The sequence below is a fragment of the Platichthys flesus genome, chromosome 5 (assembly GCF_949316205.1).
Source record: "Platichthys flesus chromosome 5, fPlaFle2.1, whole genome shotgun sequence".
NCBI classification, from domain to species: domain Eukaryota; kingdom Metazoa; phylum Chordata; class Actinopteri; order Pleuronectiformes; family Pleuronectidae; genus Platichthys; species Platichthys flesus.
The window spans coordinates 17,216,481-17,241,984 of NC_084949.1; the positions used below are offsets into that span (position 1 = coordinate 17,216,481).

The 25,504-nt window shown below is 42.8% G+C and overlaps 1 protein-coding gene across 2 annotated transcripts; it reads left to right on the forward strand.

Annotated features, from left to right (window-relative positions):
• The first annotated feature begins 1,256 nt into the window (after positions 1-1,256).
• Positions 1,257-23,906, forward strand: cabp4 (calcium binding protein 4). Of its 2 annotated transcripts, XM_062388597.1 has the most exons (9): positions 1,257-1,368; positions 6,952-7,012; positions 7,363-7,473; positions 7,830-7,968; positions 13,264-13,294; positions 13,619-13,762; positions 18,530-18,639; positions 20,636-20,783; positions 23,686-23,906. In XM_062388597.1, exons 2-9 carry the CDS (start codon positions 6,957-6,959, stop codon positions 23,712-23,714), a joined length of 768 nt encoding a protein of 255 aa, XP_062244581.1. In that variant the 5' UTR covers positions 1,257-1,368; positions 6,952-6,956; the 3' UTR covers positions 23,715-23,906. The 2 variants fall into 2 exon arrangements, with proteins under 2 accessions (XP_062244581.1, XP_062244582.1); XM_062388598.1 differs by lacking the exons at positions 1,257-1,368; positions 6,952-7,012; positions 7,363-7,473; positions 7,830-7,968 and adding an exon at positions 8,307-8,351.
• The last annotated feature ends 1,598 nt before the right edge of the window (positions 23,907-25,504 follow it).

Here is a 25,504-nt window from a genome sequence, read left to right on the forward strand (position 1 = left end):
ATGGATATGCACCGCACACACACACACACACACACACACACACACACACACACACACATACACACACATTGACACACAAATATGTCTGCCGCTCCAGAGACAGCTTTACCAAACGCCCGAGCTTAAACCCAATTTTTTCCAAAGTGGAGTCATTATAGTTATAGTGGCGACATTTAACGCTCCATGCATCAGTGTGAGGACTGGTCACCAAAGGCTAAAATGGACATCTCTAGTTAATTAACCTTATGAACTGCCCTCTCATATTCTCCCCAGTTGCTCTATAGGCCCCTCTTCACACGTACTGGTGTTATATATATGATATATTCATTATCTGCTTGCCCAGACATTTCAATTAAAAGCCAATGAGCATCAAAAGAATCCATGGTTTAACGGCTGCGAAGACACATCATGTGGAAATTTTCTGATTTCACATTTTATACCAAATTTTCCGCAAAGTCATTGTGGCTATCTTAGTGTCTTGGTGTGAAACCCTCAGTACCTTGATTTGGGGGTATAAGGTTAAGAAACCTCAACATTTTAAGGGAACAGCTACATTTATCTTCCTTAATAATAATAAGATTGACATTTTGAGTTCTGAATACAGGAGAATTCTAGGGTCACAGTTCACAGATGTCTGGGGGATTTAGGGGGAACTAGTAGGAGCCAATACTTTGCTATGTTTACAAAGATTTGTTTAACTTCTGGTTTTAATTTATACAGTGTATGTCTGGTTTTCACATTTAGTGTTTCTCTTTATTTTTTTATTAAAATACACAAGTGGACCAGGGCCCATTGCATTTCTTCACAGGGCCAAAACACACTCTTTGACTTAATAATACTGGTTGAATTAATGTTGATTTTAAATATGGTATTGTATCAACTAATTAAGAAAAATGTAGTGCTGCTACTGACTTTTATCTGAGCTCAATAACTTTTCTTCTATTGTTTGAAATATTAGGCAGACTTTTAAATAAACTCAGTACTGAAACTTGGTTTGACAGAGTTTCACTGTGACGGACCTTCGAGCTGTTCACTAATGATTTTGCATCTTGAATGTGAAGCCGGTCAAACCAAAAACAGCTCGATATGAAATATGAATTGACTCCTCCACAACAGATCTGCACTCAGACAATAACATTGCCCTTTTTCTTCTGGAGGACAGTGGCAGCCTCAGCTACAGCTTTAATCCAGACATATTTAGCTGGATAATCACCTTTCATTATATAATCCTCAGGTTGGGTTAAGGCTTCATAGGAGACACGCCTCATTCGCATCTGTCATCCAAGACACACAAGGAGAACAATCGGATTAAATAGAATAAACAGAATAGGAATCTATTTCTTCACTTTCTTCTGGTGGCTGAAGAAGGTAGGATTGTGTATCAGTGTATTTTGCTGCACTAATGATTTATAGTGAAGTGTCAACCCTGAAATAAATCCTTGAAATGTTTAATAACAAACTGGAATCAGATATGTGGTTCATTTGTAGTCACCAAGTCTTGAAAATTGTATATTTGAGGCGGAAAACTCTAAGTCTGATTTCCCCAGACGCTATTGTACAAGATTTTTTGGACTTTCACTTATTAACAGCGCAGCAGAGCCTGCAGGAGGAAAGACATGATGTATGAATTCCCCTGTGGAAATCAAGTGTTTTTGTTTACAGCGTATCAACACCCGCATCGGCTCTTATTACCAAAAGTTTTCAAATCTCGTTGTTTCTCCGAGTTGACTTTTTCTTTCTTCTGCATTAATGGGAATCTCATTTTTGTAGTTTTGTGCCTGTCACGTGTTAGAAACATGCCCACTGACTCCAGAGCAGCTGACTTGAAGCATTTGCGTCCTCACATACAGCCCCTTCGGATGACTTCAGGATACATTTTCAGTTTCATGTGTGAGACTGCAGCTTCCCAGGCGTCTCTTGTTTGATTTTTCTGGAGCTCAAGTGCTTTTAGCTGCACGAGCCAGCAGATGGTCGGCCCACTACTGTTTGCATTTGTTTTGCTTCAATATTTGCGCTCCTGTTACAATGCAACCGAAACAACAGACGTATTCAAAGCAGCCCGAGAATGTGATCATCAGGCTGCCCTCCAGAAATGTACGAGAAGTTGTAATTAGACTAGAATTTGTGCAAAGCAAGAAAAAGGTGATTTCTCCCAAATGAACAGACAGGAAAAGATGTCAGTGGATGAGAGAGACAGGGAAAAAAAAACATTCTCTCCCTCTGTTCTTCCCTTTCTGCAGTTATACCAAAGGCGACAGTCTCATTTCAGAGCTGTGACACAAAATCAGTGCTGGGGGGGTGGGGGGGGGCAGGTGGGGGTGCTTGGGGAGGACGCAGTGGCGAGGTGTTAAGAAAGGTGAAGATAAGATGGAGTGCCAGATCCGATTGCATTACTATCGGCTGTTTATGGATCAGTCACAGGGCTGGTCTTGGTCCTCAGGGATTGATTGTCTTCTGACTGTGGGCGAAGAGAAGGATAATACCAAAACACAGAGGAGGTAGAGAGAGGGAGGGCGTGGCGGGGGGGGGGGGTGGGGGGTGGGGTGGGGGGGAGAGAAGCCTGAAGCTGAACTCATCCTCAATCAGAGAGGATCATTTCTCTGTCCGTGACTGGGTTCTGTTTTTCTCCTGGAACCAAGAGGGTTGATTTGTTTGTTTGTCTGTTAATTATGAAGGTCTCTCTCTGAAGCCACTCAACAGGTCGCTGGAACATTAAGCCTAATCCTGGGTTGTGAGCCAATAACAAGGGAGCTGTGTGGAAAGCGTGACGTGCTCAAAGGGAGCACATTCCAGATGTTTGCAGGTGGTAATAAGTGCCACTGCACATTCTAATAAAGTTTTAAAAAAATCTCACACAATGTCACATGAGGTAGCATTGAAGAGCACACATTTAAAAGTTTGTAAAGTAGTAGAAAGAATGGATTTTACCAGAATCCCACTCTTCATATCTGCTTGAGCCAGGAAGCTTGAGACAACATTAGCTGTGTGATGCAAGTGCCATAAGAATCTTGTTCTCCGTGGCCAAAACCAAAACGGGGAAAATATGATATTCCAAAGGCTTTTACTTTGAAATTCTACATCAGAATGGCCTGATATTGACAGAGTGAGACTTAATTATTGACATCACATTTGCAGACATCAAGTGTCAGGAAGGTTGCTTTCATTCGTAACTTAACAAGTGACTGCAGGTTTGACCCTATGGTATGACCCCAGTCCTGTCACGTGACTGACCTGGTCAACTCCTGGCAAACATGTTGCTTATTTTGCAGTATTTAGGAGTATCTAAGTCCAGAGCTTATCTCTTCCTAATTCTCGCCCTCTCTGCTTCGACCTTTCTTGTTTTTCTGACCACGACCTTCTGCAACTTGTTAAAGCAGGAGCTTGGATGCTTGAAGGATATCAGATAGCAGAGCTGGAATATCTTTGGTGGCTGTGTGCAACGCAGAGAGACGTCACGTCTGCCGGTTAAGTCAGTTACGTCAGTTCCCAGATCAGTGGATTTGTAAAGGTCCGTCAACTCATTACTGTTGGCTTTATTATTTCCGGACAAGTTATCAGTACAAGTCCAAAAAGACCATCAGGCCAGCGGAAAATGTACTGTAGCTCCCGATGAGCAGGCCACCATCACCACTGGGGCATGGATGCAGTGTGATTGACAACTATTACCATGCAATGGCTGCAGGTGTAGGTGTGTGCAGAGTCAATGAGCTCCCGGTTATTTCTGGTTTCAAAGAAATTCAGATGGTGCTGGACAAAAAGCGAACCACCCAACCAGACACGCTACACGGGAATAAGTATTTCCACTCAGTTTGAAGAACCTGTTGAAATTCTATTAGATGTCGCCTATTTGTCGTAAATGACCCAAGCTTATGAATTCAAGTGGAACCAAATTTACATAACAACTATGAGCAGCCATATCTCTGTGGCCATGAGTGTGTCTCGCTGGATATTTCCGCGAAATTCCTCCTTCTGCAAAGCTCTCATATATTCCTACACAGGCGGGAAGTATTGTCCAGAAATCATCATGACCACCATCAGCGAATCAGGACGATGTGTATCACTGCACATGCTCTGATGCACCGTCACATCCATGCGACAAAAAAAAAAACGAAAACATGTTTTTTTTCATTTCCCCCCCCCCCTGTTGAAGTAGCAGATTAAAAAGAATGGTGCAGCCTTGGTGGAATAATCACCTCTCTGAGCGTTTTCTATTCTCTGCCCCTGTTTTGTGTTGCCCCATCTCTCCAGTGGCTCTTGTGAAATATATTTAGAATTCCTATTTAGAGTTTAACCCCTAACTCCCCTGGCCAGGCCCATTCAGCCCCTGCCGCATCACCAGCAGCCCTCGAGTGCAGGCCCTCCATCATCAGCCGCGGGAGCTGTGTTTGTTTTAGCCCCCATCCACCTGGCCCTCAATTTCATTACTTCAATTAGCGTGATTAGGATCTAAAATTGCTTGTGTCGGCTCGGTGATTGACAGCAATTGGCCACTTAGGGAGGAGATGTGCACACACACAGAGTGCTGCTCGGTGGCTTGTGTGGTGAATCGTGCGTGTGCGCTGTGTCCATTCCCGTCAGTGTGTGTGTGCGTGTTTGTTTAACCTGATGGGATTGTGCTCACTGAAGATGGGAGCAATTATTCAGGCAAACAATGTGAGACAGCCACTATAGAAAGTCCAGATATTGTGCTTCACCCACATGTACAACGTGAACCTTTTGTGGAGCGGAGGAGATGTGTGTGTGTGTGTGTGTGTGTGTGTGCGTGTGTGTGTACTTGCTTCGTTTTTGTTATCTCTTTAGGACCTTTTCTAGCATGAACACTGAGCAAGTAGACCTCATGGGGACCAAAGCCAGGTCCTCATAAGGCTAACTTCAATTCTGACGTCCTGGTTGAGGTACCGGCTGAGATTTTAAGTCTGGTTAGGTAAAGGTTTGGGTTAGGCATGAATTGGTCATGGTTTAGGTTAGGCATTAGGTTTTGGTTAGGTTGCCATAATGAATGGAATGCAATGCAAAGTCTGAATAAGGGTGGCTGCACTAAAGTTTCTCCCTCCTTCTCTCTCCTTCTCTCTCCCTCCTTCTCTCTCCCTCTCTCTCTCTCTCGCTCGCTCGCTCGCTCGCTCCCTCCCTCTCTCTCTCTCTCTCTGTCACATGACTTTATATGAAAGCTAGGATGTATGACTCATCATACACTCATGTACTGTATATATTTCCATTAAAAAACTATTGCTATAATTGCACCATGGGCCTATAGCACTGTGCAATTGTTCAGATAATATAAATACAATCCAATCTTTACCGTGTTTGAATAGCATTTGTGTTGGGACTAGAAAATGTCCCCGCCCCAGCCCCTTAACATGCTGTAAGCGTGTTGCCCTCGCCATGTATCACATGCACGCTGATTGTGTGAAAGCGTGACAGACAGGCAATCACTACTCAGTCATGGCACGTTTCCATCAACCCACTGGGAGTTTGGATTGCGGCTCGTTGGGCAGAGGCACATTAAACGGTCAAACGTAATTTAGCAAACTGGCTGGTCCTCGTGTCTCTTCTGGTTATGGCCAATGTGGTCTGCTCAGGCCGGGGGTAGCGGCCGCTGGAGCAGATCTTCAGTGTCTGTGTTCATGGCTTGTGAGATGGAGGAGTGAGGTGTTAAGTTTGCAACTCATCTCGACGAGAGCCGCAGCTCTGCATGACGGAATATTCATCTGCGTCACAAACAGACAGAAATATGTGTCTCCTCCTCCTCCTTCTCTGCAAGTCATGTGATTATCGTTCACTCACTATTTTGTCATCTTCCTCTTCTCCACCTTCCCCATGTCTCGCACTATCCCTCCCTTTGTGCCTCTCTCATCTCGGCTATCTTGAGCTTTCCACCCACTCGTATTTTCTGTGTATCGTTTTGATTTCATTGTTTGTCCTCATGTCCAAACTAATCTGTCTCTCGGTCGGATAACGTTTCCTCCCACGAGACGTGGTAGTCATGGTTTAAACTGAATCCTGTGCTCATTTATTTAACTTGTTTTTTTATTTATGTGTAACATAAACAGCTGCTTTCACCTGCATCTTTTGACAGATTTTTAAAGACGAAGCAAATTGAATGTGAATCGGGACGTTTGTACCGACACGCTCACCGATGATCGTCACTAAACTGCTGTTGCTCTCAGCTCTACAGACAGTTTTGGCATTTTTAAGCTCATTGTTTAGGTTTTATGTCTCAACACTATTGTTATGTGCATTCTCATTGTCAGTTTCAGCCACAGCAGGCAGCTCAGTGACGAACCTCGAAAATCCTGTAACACACTTATTCTACTGAAAGCTCAAAAATATCTGTAAGAGCAGCTGGAGCAATATTGGGCAATACTGTTTTTTTAATGCTTCAAACTAACTTTTATAAAGGCCTTGGTTGGTCTGACCCAACCAAGGCCTTTCTTTTTAGTTGAGTCTGAATCGAAAGTTCAGGTGCATCATACCATGGTCTGAACAACAGGACCAATATGTCTGACTAAAGAGGCGGCCTCGGTCCGGATCAAAGAAACTATGGTTCTGATCATAGTATTTTTGGATGGTTTGGACATGAGACTTGAAACAAGAAGAATAAGAATTGTAAGCGGTTCAGAGGATAGCTTGTAGTGTTTACCTCAGACAAAATACATTTCCAACGACGAGAACTTTTACTTTACTGTTAACATTATGATATTTCCAGAATGTACTGGTTCATTTTCCATCCAAAGATTCACATCTGTCCACAGAGCAATCAATGTCAAGTATAGACGCGGCTGATGTAGTTGAGGAAGACAGGACTTATGTAAATCAAATAAAAGTCTTAAATTGCAATGTGAACTGGATCAATTGTTAACAATGTAACACAGATATGAAGCTTACTTCAAACTGTCACTGGACTTTCTTTTTGAAAGGAGACTCTCGTCTTTTTTCCCGTGTCTCTTCCAGACAGGATGTCATTGAAAGGTGCAAAGGGAGGAGCAGAGGGTCGACCATCATCAGCAGCCAGGTCAGTGATACCATGAACTAAAAGATGTGTAAACATGTTTGTGACATAAACAAGAGTTTCTTTTAAAAATACAATGAGAAAGACAGGTTTACTAGAAATTGATATTTGGCTTTGATATTGTGTTTTGTTTAATTATCTTTTGGGTATTGTAGTCCTTAAACTCTTACATATGCATTTCTTCCTTTGCTTCTACATGTGAGCAATCCATGCTAACCAGGATTTCAGATCTATATTACAGACTCCACATAGTCCAGGGTTTTTATTGTAGGCAGTAAAAAAAGAGAAGTGTTCATATTAATCATGGGACATTAAGGGCACTTAAACCTGATTAAAGCTTCTTTCTCTCCTAGCATGTCTCCTCGAGCGGGGCGCGGGGCAGCGGCGGCAGCAGCTGGCAGATCGCCTGCTTCTGGGAGATTCAAAAACAAGGCCCTTCAGCTCAGCCTCTCCAAGAAATTCTGGTTATTATCATTCTCTGTTTCTAATCAACATTGATTGGGGGCGAGGGGAGTGGGCTGTTTAGATCTGTGCACCCAATTAGTGCCATCGATTGGAACATCAGCGGCAAAAACAAATTGTCCTCGTGAAGAACACTTCCTGCCGCCTGTTCTCTGGTGACCGAGGTATTCACGGACGTCAGCTGATTGGAAAGTGTTGTGTTGTAATCATCTCACACAAGATGGCTTTGGAGAAACGATTTTCTAAGAATATCAACCAATCGGCTGTCAAGTGTGTTTTTACTGACATGAGTTAAGTTTGGGAAATTATAGATGATGACAGCGCTCATCTCCTTGACTGGTACTTGCCCACTCCACAGCTCCAGGTCACAGTCGTCTTCGGCCAAAGGGAAGGCCGCTGGCGAGGAGGGGTCTCGGCGCCAAGGTAAGAGGAGCCTCAGCAACAGCTCAGCAGTGGCCGCCGCCTACGTCTCCTACCTCAATAAACTCTTTGGGGAGGTCAGTGTTGTGTTACAATAATGACCTTTAATTGTGTTGAATAATCGGTTTATTTCATTCATTTCGATGTACTTTTTGCACGTGATGCTCTAGGTGAGCGTGTGAAGAAAAGAGGGAAGAGAGCGTCACTGTAGTATATTCCCGTAGCTAATAGATATCCATAGCACAGTTACAAGCCAGAAATGATATGTTAATATCCAGCTAATGATTTTCTCTAGTGATTTTCTCTAGCATAGGTTTTAGATTCCTTGAATCTTATGTTCAGACCTTTAAGTATTATCAACAGATGTGTTCAGTGTGTTTCTCCTTGTCTGAACTATCCTCGAACTGCCTATGGAATAATAAGGGGAGAGATGGTTTTCAGCCGGTCCTTAAATCTTAAGGTACGACACATTCCCAAATTTAGGCAGGAGGCCATGTTGTGTGACGTCATTTTATCTCGAGGTTTGTAGTAAACAACTCCCCTATATAACGCCTTGCCTTGCAGAGTCAAGTCAGATTTTCACTATTCGGCCAGTGTGATTTCTCCGGGCAAACCATGGTGCCCGTCTGACCAGTGAAACTTCTGTGTAATATCTGAAACACCCTGCTGCTATAAAACACGTCAACACAGTGTAGTGGGTCAATATCATTAAACACCTTGTTTTCATTCAATTATGAAAGAATCTTATCAGGAGTGTGGGCGGCCTCGCCGTCCTCTAACTCCAAACAGATATAAAGAAGTCGCTCCTCTAACTCCACTTCACACAGGATTTACGGCCTGGACACTGAGCTGGCTTCCATTAATGCTTGGCTTGGCTGAAGTTAGAAATTGGCTCTGGTCATGTCTGATACCATGATCCCAGATTCCTGCAGGCCATCAGGATATATGGAGTAACTGCAAATGAGCCAACAAATGATCCGGCTCAATGGCACCTTCCCCATTTCTGTTCAAACCATTATTTACATATTGAGTACCTCCACACTATAAAACGTTATCATTTGTTTTGCATGCACTGTATGTTCATGATTTTAATGAGCCTGACCAAGAATTGGAGAACCCTTAATGGCCAATAAAAAAAGTATATTCATGTAAGTATTTTCAAGGACATATTTTATCTTCCTTAAAATGTACTAATTATAAATATAAAATAGAAGAATGTTCACTTCTTGTCAGCTGACTGTCAAAGCAGCTGAGTAATGAACCAGTGATAGTGATGCATGAATGAATGAATTTAATGTTCGAACGGATTCCCTCCATTACTCAGAGGAAAGTATGAATTCCCTCAGCTGTTATGTAGATTTATAAACTTGATTTTACAGCAATGGTTTGAATAATATATGTCTTCATACTTGAATATGGAATATATATAATATACATGCATGCAATATGTTGCATATATGTACATATACAGTATTTGCTTCTCATCACACGTGAGTGAATTTAATTGCAGAAGGGCTCAGGCCTAATATGAAATATTATTTTAAAGTTTAGCTGCTTTCAGAAATCGACTGGAGTCTCGAAATTCTTTTGAAAACCATGTCCCGAAGAATTCCTGATTATTATTATTATTATTATTATTATTATTATTATTATTATTATTATTATGCTGATACTCTATTACAAAGCAAAGTCCAGGGCTCTTCCATGAACTATTTTTTCACAGGAGAAGGAATAACAGTAAAAGATTAAATAGAGACCAAATCAAAGACGTGTTTGTGCGCCTGTGAACATTTTAAAGATGCTTTATAACTAGATTTCTTAAAACTCAATGAGACCAATTCATTGTTTTAGAACGATTCAAGGGAAATGAAAACATTTTCATGTTGACCTTGACCTTGACCTTGACAAGCAGTGTAATCCTCGTCTACATCCGTCCCTGAGTTACTACCCGGCTGCCACCACTGATCTGCTTTGTTTTACTGTGACAGTCGCGGGGTTGAACTTCCTGGTAGGAAGGTACAGGGGTCTGCGTGGTTTCCACAGGACAGAGGACACACATGCACTGTTCTGGTTTGTGCCCTGACACTGAAAAGCGGGGAGAGCGTCCTGCAGCATTCCCTAATCCCTGCCTCAACACAAGTATTAATACTCCCATAGCAAGGTTCACTGTCAGCATTCATTAGATCCAACTGGAGCTGCGAGAGACAAATGGCCCAAGAAAGACAATTGGTGCATTTGAATATCAGACAGACAAACAGCAGAAGAGCAGAGTGTGCCCGTCATAGGTAAATAACATGAGTGTGTGTGTGCGTGGTCATTTTAAATGCAGTTCCAATAATGTATGAGTTTGTGTGGAGTGTCCACATAGCTCTCCCATGTGCTCATGCGGCACATCCTTACAAAGCAGTGGGCTGCTCAATGGGCCATGTGAAGGCAGACAGAATGGAATTAACTGTTAATGGGCTCGTTCTGACACATGAGATTGAGAGTCTGCGTGGTGCATGCTGTCTAATCCTTTCTGGATGAAAAAAAATCCAATTAAAGTGTTGACCTTCATATCTTAATATGCCCTTGTGGGCTGGAGGATCCTGTGCAGGGTAAACAACCGCGCTGCTGCAGTCACGGCCAACAGGGAGTTTCTCTATGTCTGTGCTGTGGCATCAAAAATCATATTACACAATTTAAAAGGTTTATATAAATCACGAGCAGTTTAGTATTTGAGGCGACACACAGTGAAGAACTATTGGTGTAATTGCATCCTGGCGTTGTATATGCGTTTCGACTCTGCTGGCCCTATTACACAGTGAATAATCATTTGAATGGCTGCCATGCGGTGCAGCTTCCAAATAAACCGCGGCGGCCTCTCCTTCTCCTGGAGCTATTGTGCACTTGAACAGGATGACCTTGTATGATTTATGTATTAGCCAGTCAGACTGCCGACATGTATTGAGAGCAAAAAGATTGCCGCTCTCTTTGTATTTAAGTTTCGCGGCTGCTGATTTCCCTTTCAATATCTCTCCCATTCAGCAGCAAAAAAAAAAGATGATTTTCCTCAGAAGCAGCGATAAAGTAAAACACTTAGACAATTAGAAGCGTAGTTCCCCCGTGAAAACATAAAAGTGCAGACGGATGATTGAGGATTAAATAGGAATGAGAATCAAAAGAAAATAACTCGTGGAGCACTGCATTGCTGCACTTTACTGGAAGTGACGGTTTTTCTAAGTCATAATCTTGATGGGAGTGCCTTTGGCTCAGGAAGTAAAGCGACTAATCACAGAGCTGGCAGTGGCTGATGCAGTCAGAGTATTTTAACAGTCAAGGTTGTGCTGCTCTTTCAAAGGCTTTAACAATGCAGCATATTTTTGGGAGATTTCAAGTAAAACCTCTGAAATGCACAGGCCAGTGGAATAAAGGTGACACAATGGAAACACACCCATGTAAAATGTCCGTATTAATTTCATCTACTGTTGTATTTATCTTGCGCATTATAAGGATTCTATTGAGCCTCAATGCTTTTTATTAATTGCATGACGGAGAAGAAAAGAAAAGCCCAGAGCAAAGTTGTGCACACAATATTCAAAGCTTTACAAGCTTTAATGTCAGTCTTGTTTCTTTGAACTCACAGATATCCTCAGGCTGGTGCCGTAGTTATGCTAAGCGATATCTCCATATGTCAGGCTCAGTTGCTCCATAGCAGGATGACTGGAGTTTGCATATTTCCTGCTTCCCCTGTGGATGTGCTGATGTTTCTGTAGGAGAACCGGACAGTGTGGCAGGCCCTATAGAGTCAAGACGCTGTCGGCGCCACTGCGACATAACCATGAAACAACAGGCATCTGGCTGACAACATGTTGTCTTTGAATTGCTTTCAGAGAATGAATGGTTTCTTTTCAGGGCTTGATACTTCAATGTACAAGCTTTACATATGCAAATGTGTGTCATTAATTGTTGACAGATAGGCTGAGTGGATTACTGTTTCAAGGACTGATGCACGTGATACACCAAGGAGGTTATGTTTTCAACCTTGTCTGTTTGTTTCATCGATTGTAAACAAGATTACACAAACACAACTAATTTCCATGAAACTTGGTGGTATGGGTCAGGGAGGAAACCTTCAAATTTTGTTTGGGATCTAGGATTTCTTTTTACTTTCTGTGACACTGGGAGTTTGGATGTTTTTTAAGCAATTTCCTTAAATGGATCTTACTGAAAAAATATTTTTTTGGAACTGATATTTATGAGCGTGTTAAATTTAGTGCCGCTTGATTGAATTTAAGGGGACTGCTTGGCCTTGGTGGATATTTTTCATTTCTGAGACTTTCTCAACTGATGGCTAATTTATTTCCACTGTTTTGTTTTCAGTTCAATTTTCAAGTCTGCTTCTTTGTGGCTTGGTTGGTTGGTTTCTAAGCAGGTTAACACACAGATCACTGGACAGATTACCATTACAGCTGGTGGAAGGATGCAGTATGGGATCAAGGAAAAAAACGATTAGGTGCATTTGCTGCAGATCCATCAGGGGGCGGATCCAGAAATTGTTTTTAAAGTCTTGAACATTTTGAGATAAGGTGTTTCTCTTCACATTTTGGTTGATGTTCAGAGGACTTATATTTATGAGTGTGTAAAATTTGGTGCAGAATGTGGTTTCATAAGGAGACTGAATCAAAAGCATTAAACAAATTGTCTGTCTGCCACCGGTGGAATATATTAGCATATTGCTATTTTGAGCACTTAGCACACTTAGATTTAGCGCCATCATGTTGCTACCTGTCTCTGTGGAGATTTTATTCCTATTCCTGGCTTTGCCTCAACTTCTCCGAAAAGAAAAGAGAAAGAGGGAAAGGAGGTGAAAAAGGAGAGATGGAGCGAGAGATCACCCTGAGCAAATGTCAAAACAAGGGAAGAGAATACTGAACGTTACACACATTGGGGCTGTATGTTAATCATACTTGTGTGTGTCTGTGTGTGCATCAGTTTCTCATCTTGATGATCTGAGGTTTTTGAAATGCTCCGTCATATGGGCCATGCGTAGGTGTGTGTTTGAATACACACACACACACAGAGCTTGTGCTGCTGTGTCTCCCTCAGGATGCTGCAGATGTAGTGCGTGTGCGTGCCCACGTAGGAGTGTGTGGCATCGTGGCATTTTGCAAATTAGAAAGACATGTCGCCGGGTGAAATCCAATTAGGGGATACTGTCAGCATGCAGTGGTGTTGACATGATATGCATGTTATTCTAATTTGGTCGTCGAAAACAGATTATCACTGGGGTTTTTCTCAGGAGCCTCTGCTGTTTTAGAGGCACCCTGATTTTACACCACCTCCTCTGTGTTGTAGTGATTTCCACTGTGTTTCTGTTCTCTGCTCTGCAGGAGAGGGAGCTGATGCCAGAGGAGCTGGATGGTAAGATGCAGTGGGCGTAACTATGATGCAAACACATGATAGATGACGAGTGAACAGATGCACAGCCTCGACATTTGCATTGATATTTCTCACTGTTGAGCGTAACTCTCTCAGATTTGCCTTGAAATACTCTTTGCAAATGACTCACAGCTGCAAGATAAATTAAAAAAACAAAAAACTCACTGTTCTCAAGAGGCGGCTACAGCTCCGTCTGCTGGAGTCAACAACTTAGAGATAAGTTCATTCTGCCGAAAGCATCGCTATCAGTGACTGTGCACACTGTGTGTGTCAGAAATTGCTGTAATTTGTTTGTGTGTCTGTCAGAGCTGCAGGAGGCCTTTAAGGAATTTGACTATGACGCGGACGGCTTCATCCATTACAAAGACATCGCCGACTGCATGAGGACCATGGGCTACATGCCTACGGAGATGGAGATCATCGAGATCATCCAGCAAATCAAGATGAAATGTGTGTATCTCTCTGTCTGCCTATATGTTTGCATGGTTTTCATTTCTTCCTCTGTGGCTAAAGCGTATGTGCATGACTGATGGGTCTTTCTGAGGTGAGCAGGTGTGAAGCGTGAGTAATGTGTCTGTGAGTGTAACACAAACACACGTGTGTGCTGGTGATCGTGCACGTTCGCTCCGATAGGAAACTGGGAGGAGCTAATGTTTGTCTTTGCGGTTGGGGACATATGAGACGTATTAGCAGCGTGATTAATGACCCTCATGTTGCACGTGCAGGGGTGTAAGAGTGTGAGTCTGCATATAGAAGTGTGTGTTTAGTCGAGACCTGACTTTCGTCTCTCTGCTCTCTAAGAGGGCATGTTTGTCTTTGCTCTCTCTTCTGGATGATCTCATAAAGACTGGTGTGTGGGGTTTGTGGATAAAGTCAAGCTGAATCTTGACAGCATTGATCTCTGGACATCTGCCATTCAAGCTGTGAGATCCTGTGCCTGTGACACCTACACGTTGTCAGTTCAGGACCTGCAACTCTTACCATGCCTGCAGGTTTCTGCCAAGACTTTACAGAAACCTCTAAGGATCCCAAGTGTGACGTCCTGAAATATCCTAATTTCAAATCGTGGTGAGACTGGAGGCAAATGGAGTCATCTGCAGCTCATCCTGTCCACACGCTGAACTGTCGTTGGGCGAGGCGCTGAACTCTAAATGGCTCTCGATGGACAGAGCAGCACCTTGCACGGTTCACCGCCTCTGGGCTGTGTGTGTGTGTGTGTGTGTGAATAGGTTAATCACAGGTAAATTGCAGAGCGCTGGGCGAATGCAGCCATTTAATGAGTCAATCCAGTGGAGTTCGCTCCAAGTGGAGCCTGAATCATGCACACACAGTGAATTTGCATCCAGACAATATGAGATGTGTACAGTGAGAGGTAAAACACACTTTAAACTTCAGACCAAATGAGACGGGGAGTTACTGCCTCTGCCCTAACAGACTGAACTCAATAGCATTTCGTCCTTGAGTAAACTCACTCTGTAAATCACGTTCTCTCTTCCCCTTTGAGAAAATAATCTGAGATCATAAGGGATACATTTGATATACTTAGGTATGCATGATGCGTGACGCCGTCCCCTTTTTCTGCATATTGATTTATTGGACAACCATTAGTTATCCAGAGTAGATGGAGACCATGCTTCGGTACAGCTGATGAAATCTTTGCGCAAAGCAGTAACATCAGCATTCGATCATTAGTGTGAACATTAGGACTTGGTTCATCAGGATAAACAGCTGTTGGTGCAGATTTTCCAGTCCGACATCATTAAATCATGGCAGAGGAGAGAGCAACGAGATGATTAAAACAGCATCCGTCAAACCTAAACTGTTAAAAGCTAGATCATGTTTACTTTTCACTATTTACATGTCATGTGTTTATTTCACAAGCGTTACAACGTCTCCTCACTGCTCCGCACAGATCAGATTCGGTTTGTTTGAGCTGCAGATTGTGATGTTGTGACTGCTGCAAAGGATCATGGGAGAGGTTTGATGAGGGCAATGTCTTCTTGGGTCTGGAGGTTCTCTTCTTCAAAATTGCTGCTGTTGTCCTTGGTTTTCAATAACATTTGTTAGAAAAATGCTGCTCATAGCGAAACGCTCATACATGGATAACTCACAGTGTCGGTAAGTAAAGCCAAATATGATCAGGCTGCATCAGAGATAAGTAATCCTTACATTAAAATGGGATTTGTTAATTAAGCCCTTTAATTAGGGATGTGTAGATACTGTACGTGGTTTATGATAATCAGCTCGCATTGTGTTATCGCAGAGACGTACGTGTATGTGCCTGCTCAGAATCACACAAACACTTGTAACCTAGCATCCAGGCCCCAGACAATCAAACTGATAATGAGGAAAATATTGGGCTCTGGCTCCACGGGGTAGCTTAACCAGAACACAGCAGCATCCCAGTGGGTCGAGCCAGTGAATTTCCCCCCCCGCTCGGATCCTGGAGGAGCGGCGTGCAGCTGCTTCCTGTCCCGGCAGCTGCTTAATTACATTCACCCGCTGTCCCAGGTGTAAATAATCTCCTGATTAGACGGTCACGATGACGCCGAGCGAGAGGCGTCGCCATGCCGACGTCACGTCAACTTCCCGTAAACGTCCACATCCGACGATTAGCGGCGGCAAAGTGGGACCGAGCACCAGCACAACACAACACAACACAACACACACAACACAGAGGCGGTGGTCTAGTGGCAGAAACTTGGACTATGGGCAGAAAAGGTCTCTGGTTCGACTCCACGGAGAAAAAACAAAAAGACGAGAGGGTTCTCCCTACCCTGTGCATGTGTTTGGGACAAATAATCTTAATCTTTATCTTAACAACACAACACTGCATTAAAGGCTCAATATCTCATTGGGATTTTAACACTTGATGCAATGTTACACCTAAACTACTTTGAGTTGACCTACTTTAATTTAAGTTGCATTAATACAAACTGAAATCAGTCGGATCATTAAGTAGATCTGATGTAAAGCAATTGTGTTGAAATTACTTTTTTGCTTTAATTTGATCAACCAGATTCATGTTTTGTTACCAAAAGAACCATTTTTAAGTTGGTCTTTGACACTTTAGATTGAAGCTTTATATGCTATATCTAAAGATGAAAAATATGACAATTCTTCATTAGATTGTCTAAAACTGCAATTTGCTGCGAAACATGAACAAAACTTAAAAACGATTTGTGCCTGATTTGGATCAGGTTGATCTTCATCAGCAATAGAGGTGAAGACATCAACTCCCATGATCCCACGCTGCTTCACGACTTTTGTATTTATTTTGATTTAGAGACCCCTATTGGCCAAAATTACATATTTCGCGTATAAGTGCAAAACAGTGAGATGATTACGTAGGTCTGACTTAAAGCAAGGTAATACAAGTTAACAAAGTTAACAGTTAACTTTGTGAGTTGTCACCAATCGTTTGAAGTTGGTCCAACAATTTACTATAGTTAAGCTTTAAATGATATAACTTACATTAATACCTAGCACAAACATGTGATGAATCTCTACCTTAAAGGGAAACCATAAGAGAAGTGGTTGTAACTATTATTCATATTTGATGATATTTTTGTGCTCTTGTGAAATATGAATTATTCATCAGCTCACTGATGCCTTAATTTGACCAATAAGGTGTCTTGGGCTTTAGATCCTCCTTTATTAATCTCTCTGGTGTAATCCCCATAGAGCCATTAATACCATGAAACTCCGTCTTTCATTCCATAACCGGCATCCCACTTTCAATTTGAAAAAAATAATAATCTGCTCAGACTGTTGGGAGAATTTCTCTTCTCCGTGAATATGAAGTGACCCACTTAAGGCACAGAAATTCTTCAAGGCGATGTCAGGAATCCCCCACAGGCCGCTGCTCCGCAAGGATAAAGACCATCTGCCAAAATATACTGTATATACCTTACCTTGAGTCAAGTGTGAACTTTAACTAACTCAAAAAATCCCACAACCTCCAGAGGTCGTGTTTTATTTCAGAATGAGTGAGCTGCCATTGTAAGTAGATGAAAATTAAAGACTTTAGTTTCAGCCGAGCTGGCCACAGTTTGATTCTCCTTCTCAGGAGACTTGATTCTCAGAGTACTGATTAGGTTTATTGAGCCACGTGGCTCCTGCGTCGTCTTTCTCATCCACATCCACATAATGAAAACAGACCGAGGCTTATTGGTGGACAAAGTATCAAGTAAGCCTGCCTTTTGTCAAACTAATAACATGAGCCTTCCCATTGTATCTGTCTGTTTTGATAATTACCATGGGGATCAAACACAACACAACTGCCTCTAACTGGGTTGAAGGAACCACAGTGAACGCACATTGTAGCGTCATGCATTGACGACATAAAAGTTAAACTCATTGTTTATTAGACACTAAACTCACCATTAAGACTCATATATAGTGCCTTTACATGTGAAAAGAGAAAGGTCATCTTCAAGCGATTTGACCACCACTGTCCCGTCCATCCGTCCTTACGTTGCTATGGTTGATAAGCAACATCCACTAGATGGCAGCGCAGAGTAAAGAGTTTCTGAAATATCGTCCTAATTGAACTATTGGCAACACTGCCCCCCTGTGATTTCTGGTGGTAATGCTCTATTTCGTCTGTTTCGGCCATATCCGTAGACCTTCAGAGGACGTGCACGGATATGAATAAAAATCTAATGTTGAGCAAAAAGAAGCTTTAAAGATGCATATAATGTTTGTTTTTCTGATTAGTGCACACAGTGGTCAGAAATTCACAATACTCTTATCAACCTAAAATTGGAGGCAAAGACTATAAAGCTTACATGTTATTTTATTCAAAGATTTATTTATAACCCAACAATTCTTTCAAATGGTTCCTTCCAACTGTGAAACTTGAGTTCTAGGCCACAAATGAACAGTTTTGCTTCAACGTCTGTGCTCTAATAACCGTAGTTTCCACAGCAGGAGACAGTTTAAAGAGAAGAAGCTCAGATTAACACATAGAGCAGAATCTGCCCTGCTTCAAGAGACAGACAGACTAAGTTAGTGAGCTTGCAGGGGAACACAGTGGAGCTGTCAGGGAGCCAGATCTCTTCCTCGGGAGAGTCCACACATAGACACACACTTTTTTAATGCTAATGTTTTCTCACGTGTACTGCATGGGTAGAGAGACTGCATCCACACAGGCTGCCACTCGATAGTCATCCTGTGCATACGTGCCTCAGCATCCACTTGTGTGTCTTCCTGCAGGGGGTGGACACGTCGACTTTGATGACTTCTGCTCGCTGATGGGGCCGAGGATGTTGGCCGAGACCGCTCACATGGTCGGAATGAAGGAGCTGCGCTGTGCCTTCAAACAGGTACCAGGTCCCCAGCTAGAAAAACTCTAACTTCAAGCAAGGCGGCTGCGGCCTCGTGCCTTGACAGGACTTTGAAGTGTGCTACAGGGCCTTTCCTCAGAGGATGCCACAAGTGTATGGCTCTCACTTGTAAACAAGTCTGAGGGAAGAAAGCTCGCTGAGAATAAATGCAAAAGAAAAGTTTTAAGAGGATTCAAGTTTAAGATTGATGAGGGTTTTATTTATGCTACATCCTGCAAGCTAAAGAGACGACATTCATCTAGATTTTATACTTTAACATTTTCCGCTCATTGGTTATGTCCACTCAATATGAAATTGTGTGTTGCCTCATTGGTTTGGAGGAAATATCTATTGAGTTTCTCTCTCTGACATCAGTACAGCGGAAGGTACACGGCGTGATTTGATTATCCCCCAGAGCCGGGCCCCGGTGTTCTTTACAGTCTCTAAACAACTGCGGTGATGAAGCTATTTATAAGCTTCAGCTTCACACACCTGGGCTCACTTATTGAACACATTACAGTACGATAGGATTTCAATGGCTTCCACAAACACAAAACTATTCCTAATGATCACATCGAAAACACAATCCAGTGCACATTATTTGATCTATGTCACAACTTTGGGCATTTAGTTTGACATTTTTTGGCTGCCATGGAAAGCAAGGTGTGTGGATCAGGTGCAGGAGTGAGGTTGTTTTTGTCATGAGAGCTTCTGCAGATATTCAAACCTGTATTTATCAGTTATAGCATTTAAATGTACATCGAGCCCCAACTCGGCCACCACACAGTCAAAGATAGACAGTTTAATTGTTGTAGTGTTGCTTTGTACCATATTGCATTCTATAATTTCCTGCCCTGGGTTTGCAGATGCTAATTATCTATAAAGCTAACTCTGACCAAACAGCTGAGATGTGCGTGAACAGATTGATCCAATTGATATACACACTTCATCAATCACAAGTCAGATCAGCAAATGACTAATTCAAACCAAACCTTACCTGAAAGTTAAACACAAACATCAGTGCGACAGAAACCATTTTTGAGAATTATACATTTGATGTGACTTTTTGGTTTGGTCCACGTCCCATCCACCAACATGCAGGAGGTGCGATACAGCAGCGAGCCAGCAGGCGGCGATTGAGACACTTTGGCTTGGAGCTGTCATGTCGTTCATCTTTATTCACAGTGTGTGTGCATGGCCTCCGATAACCAAACCAAACTAAACTAACAGTGGTTGGAGCTCATGAGCTAATTATGTCAGTTAATAACCAACCTATGTCTCATCCTGTGCTGCACTTGTGTGACAGTCACCTCTGCAATCACCACTAATCTCTATCTGAACTACCCCAACTGATAAATGAGTCAAAGCAAGACACTAAATAATCATTAACCGGCAGGAAGAGGTTTTTAAAAGCTGACCTCTCTTCATGGAACAGACACGTAACAGTTCTTTCACTGCGTCCTCTCTTTTCAGAATCGAAAGTTTCTCCTTCACACATGCGTCATCATCATTTCCTGAATAATGCTGTCAAAGGCCAGAAATGCACCATTCTGGTGTTTGGATTCTTTTGTGAGGAATTATGAATCACTTCTGAACTCCGCTACTTCTGAAAAGAAACTTCATAGCTGGAAAAATACAAAAATATTTCTCAACTCAGCCTCACAGCCACTTCAAGAGTCTTCCTCCTCAACCTGTGAACCCCCATATGCAGACTCAAGCGGTTTTCAGCCTTCCCTCTTCCTCGTGCAACCATGTTAACTACACTGTATGAATGTGAAACTACTTTGTGTTTGAAGTTTTCTGTCTTCTTCCTTTCTCTCCCTCTTTGTCTTCCATCTCCATCATCCTGAATTAAGTGTGTCCGCTCCCTATTAACCCGGAGACGTGTATTGTGTCACGTATGATTTTCTCCACCTTTGATTCCGTCTATTTGAATCTGCCTCGCTCACCGCATGTTCATGCCCCCGACCCCCCCCCCGAACCTGACACTTTGCAGTTCGACTGTGACGGCGATGGAAAGATCACGTGTGATGAGCTGAAGGAGGGCATGAAGACCCTGCTGGGGGAGAAGCTGAAGAAAGGTGAGCTGGAGGAGATCCTCGGCGACATTGACCTCAACAAAGACGGCAACATTGATTTTGACGGTGAGTAGTTACGGACCTTGGGGAGGAAGCATATCTGGGGGGGGGGGGACTTCTTCTTTCATTAATGGAGATATAAGATGCATTTTCAGTTTTTCTCTTTCCTCCGGTGTACTATGTTTGTTTTTATATGTGCAAGGACTGCAAAAAAGAATTATTTCCAGGGTGTCCCTGTTCCTGAAGCGTCTCATCAGTTGTCCAGACGATTCTTCCAGGGAAATGTGCACATTTGATGATTATGTAACTTTGCATAATGCACGCCCAGCGGCTAGTCTGGCCCGCCCCCTAAACAAAGTTAAAGTGACAGGCTGACATTTCTAACACATGCTGGAAGCGGTTGACCAATCACAAGAGAGCGGGCCAGCTGGCCAATCAGAGCAGACTGCTCTTTATAAGAAGGAGGGGCCTTAAAGAGACAGGAGCTAAAACCAAGCGTTTTCCTACAGAGGCTGAAAGGAGGAGCTGCAGCAATGGACAGTTTCAGGGGAGTGAGCATGAAAGCATGTACACGTTTCTAATAAATAACACTAAATAAAAATATGAACCTGAATGTAAGCATTATATGTCACCTTTTAACATAATAGTGGTGTTGGTGGTTCGGAACCAATGTTAACCAAGTCAGAAGCAGATTCAGATTCAGAATTATTTTTATTGCCACTTATATTTGCATATATTTGAATTTGCCATGGTGTGGTTGGTGCACTGTACATATAAACAAAAACAACAAAACAACAATATACACAGTAAGAAACAACAAGTAATACCGAATTAGAGTTAGGTCAGAGGGGAGGGTGAGCAGATCAATTGTTGTTACCAAAGTGAAGACTTGATTTCAGTGTCAGTTCAAGTGTCAATAGGATTAACACAGAAAGCATTGATCCTGAGCGTGGGAACATTTAGGTCTATTCAGCATTTGTGTTTCTGCTGCTGCTGTGTATACTCATGTACTGATCGCTTCTTCAGTGAACTCACATAATTAACATTCATTCAACATACCTTCTCTTGGTGATATTACATGGCTTAGGTATTGGATAGAAACCCTATCATTTGCTTATGCAAGCGAAGTTATACAAAAAAAATAGAAATCTAAGCCACCAAAACATGGGTCATTTAAATATAAGAAAATAACATTGAAGAAATACTAACATAGTTTTACGTATTAAACACTCAGTAGAACACGGACCTAAGCCAAGGCTAAACATCCTACACATAATCTAGTTCTTATAATAGAAATGTAAAAGGAGAAAGGAATTGGTGCTATCACCTCAATCATTCATTTGTCAGTTAAAAAATCCTTGTTCTATCAATCTGCATCCGGACCAGAATGTAACAGATTCTTCCCAGACCGAGGTCCCATCCCTCCACCAAGTTCAATGGAAATCAGTCAAGCCATTTCAACATAATCCAACTATCAAATAAACCGACAAATAATAAAGATGACTTCCTCGATGGAGGCTATTAACAGCGTCCAGTACCATACAGCGACATCCAGTTTCCATTCGTAGTGGGAACATGTCGAGTTTGGCGTCAAAGGTGACAATAAAGGTTTGTAACCAGCCGTGTAGGAGAGAGAGAGAGAGAGCAGCCCAGAGGAGGAGAAGAGCGGAGGGGTCAGAGAAACAGTTGATGAGGACGAGAGCAGGAGGAGCAAATGAGTCAAAATGAGTCAGGCAGAGAGAGAGAGGGTTGAGTCAAGGTGGGCAGGTCGAACGGGCCAATCCAATCTAATCAGCAGTGCATTAAGCCAATCAATACATATGCCTGGACATCTGTCACATTATATACACACACACACGCACACACACACACATGGTTAACGGACTTTGCAGAAATTACATTGCCACATGTTACCTCACAATAAACAATACAACGGTGCACAATCAAACACACACTTTCCAGCTGTGCACGTGTGCCATCAACACCACTTGGATGTGCACAGGGCTACAGGCTTCCACACACACACACACACACACACACACACACACACACACACACACACACACACACTCACAGCTTGGAGGTGTTATCCTGTTTGTCTTGTCTCAGCAGCCCAATCAATTGCAATTATTGGAAACATATGAATAGGCGTGTCACTCCCTGAGGGGATCAATAACCAAGTGCTCCTCATTCTCATCAATTACCCCCCAGGGCGGCGCTCGGTGTGTCCGTCCGGTTTCAGACACGCGTGCAGAATAACCTAGAAGGCACCTGGTGAACAAGCCTCCACGGCAGGAACTAGAGCGGTGACAAAATATCCCAGTGGCAGGTCAGCCGACGAGGACAGGGCCGCTTCTTTTTATAGAAAAACGGTTAGAGAAGCACCTCCGGAGATAATGTTAGTGGGTTAATCTGGAATTAGACCGCAGTGCTCTGTGAATCGATGGATTCACACCGACAACAAGAAGTCTTTCAGAGCCAAGCGCCCCAGGAAGACAACGAGAAAAGGGAAGACGTGATTGATTGGATGGATTTAGTGAAAACTACCCTCATCGACAGCACGCATCAATATTCATTGACAAGTGAATCCATGACAATGCCATCATGGAGCTGAAACAAGCAGTAATCAAAGCGATTACAGATTTACACGAGGAGTCAAATGGCTTGTGGAACCCGGCTGTTAGCTCGTTGCAGTTGTTGACCTCCGAAATCTCCCATATGGGTTGAATCCATGTCCGGGAAACAAGTCCAAACAAAACTGACACGTTTACTTTATCTACATAATTAAAATGTTCTCCTTTTTATACCTCCACCGTTGCATCCCATCACAAGCTGTGTTTTGTTTCCACTTCTGCGTCATGAGGCCTGACAACAGTGTGGCTGCATCCTGTGCTGTCCTTTATGGTATTATTAGAGTGTCATTAGTGCTTATCAGTGTTTCTGCTGCTGTCTCCGTCTCCCTCTGCAGAGTTTGTTATGATGCTTTCTGCACGATGAGCCCTGACGGAAGAAGACGGAGAGAACAGAGCAGGATTCCCCAGCTGAACCGTCTCCACTGGCTCCTTCCTGCTGCTGTGATTCATCTACATCCCAAATGTCTGACTGTAAAATATATATATTTATATGTGTCTGTATATATGTATTATATATGTGTTTATATTTTCATCATAAAAGTTGTGGTTGATTAAGTGCAGAGGGTAAAGGGTGAGTTATGAAACACATCACTGGGAGTAACACTCATGCTGCACTGTCGCCTCCTTGTGGCGGAGACATGTACAGACTTTAGTACATTGTTCGCTGTCCACAGGTAGGGTCAAGTCATATCACATCTACATTTATATTGTATATCAATGAAGTGTAAGACCCTGAAAACATAATGTCTCGCTCAGCGTGTTAGGTGTGATTGGCGTTTTCTGGAAGCCGGTGAAAGGAGAACTCTTTGCAGAACTTATGCAGAAGATTTTAATGTAGACTTGATGCATCAAGGAGACCAGAGGGTGAAACCAAAAACAGAGTACAATGAGCAATTGTCCCCCTCATGTCTGAAGATGCCTCACACAGCATCTGCATATATGTCCCTCTACAATGTCACTCTCTATATTACATGTAGGTGTTTGCATCCTATTGGACAGCTGAGCCTAAAGGATGCATAACTAAATCACATTGTGTCCTCACATCTTGCTACTGATGAAATATGCAAAAGAGTTGGAGTTGGTGCCTCTCTGTCTGCGGCACCTGAATTAGATATTAACAATCCATGAGCTACGACGTACTGCTGGTTGGCCCTTTATCTAAAACCTGACCTTGGCTATTGCTTGGAAAGAGAAGGTGTCGTCACACAGATGTATTGTGTTACGATGGTCAAAAGTTCCTTCACAATAGGGTCATAAATAGGATGCTATTCTCTGCCCCTAGTTATAACTGTTCGGGTTTATTTGAGCTGTAAACGTGTTGTTTGTCTGCCTCTTGGGTTATTTGGTGAGATGTTGCTGTGAGGTACAAAAGCTCCTCGTTCACACTGCGTAGGGTCCAGTTCTTAACGTCATTAATTCCACAAGATGTCGGAACCTTTCCTCACAAGGCTCAAGGTCGGACAATGTGCGGGAGACTCATGAATTTGAGCTTAAGATAAGAAGAAATAAGAAGTTTTAAAGTAGGAATAAAACACTGTGGCAGCCTCACGTGAACTGGCTGAGTTCCAGCAGCTTATATCGTGCACCCGGACCAGGTGAAGTGAGCCCACTGTCGGAGAGGCCTGTCACAACACGGCTGCATAACTTCACTTCTGCAGATTTGTCAGCTGCGCTCTGCTACAAAGGTTTTCCCCTGGAGGTGGTGTCCCCGGGGAGCAGTGAACCGACTGACTACTGTCGTGTTTACGAAACATGACCGGATCCTTTTGCCTTGTGACAGTGGTGGAATGTAACAAAGTACATGTACTACATTTTTGATGTATCTGTACTGAACTGAGGCTATAAGTAGATTCATATTTTTGACTTCATCACTTGGATCAGGAAGTATCTGCACTCTCGACTCCACATGTTACATGTTACACAGGCAGCTTTGGCTCAGGAGGCAGAGCGAGTCATCCGCTTACCAGAAGGCCGGTGGTTTGATTCTGTGTGTCAGAGTGTCCTTGAGCAAGACACTGAACCCAAATTGCCCCTCGCTAACCATTAGATTGTTAACTGGGTCCATTGAGGGATCCTCTTAGTCAGCACCAACACTCTGACTGGCAGTGGTGTTCAAACAGTGACTTACCGCCAGGAAAACCTTGCACTCAAATT

Bases quoted from the DNA above. Each gene is read 5' to 3' on its own strand.
- cabp4 (XM_062388597.1), top strand. From the start codon at position 6,957: ATGTCATTGAAAGGTGCAAAGGGAGGAGCAGAGGGTCGACCATCATCA. The intron at 13,295-13,618 runs GTAAGATGCAGT...TGTGTCTGTCAG, and splicing joins GATGCCAGAGGAGCTGGATG to AGCTGCAGGAGGCCTTTAAG. The intron at 18,640-20,635 runs GTACCAGGTCCC...GACACTTTGCAG, and splicing joins TGCGCTGTGCCTTCAAACAG to TTCGACTGTGACGGCGATGG.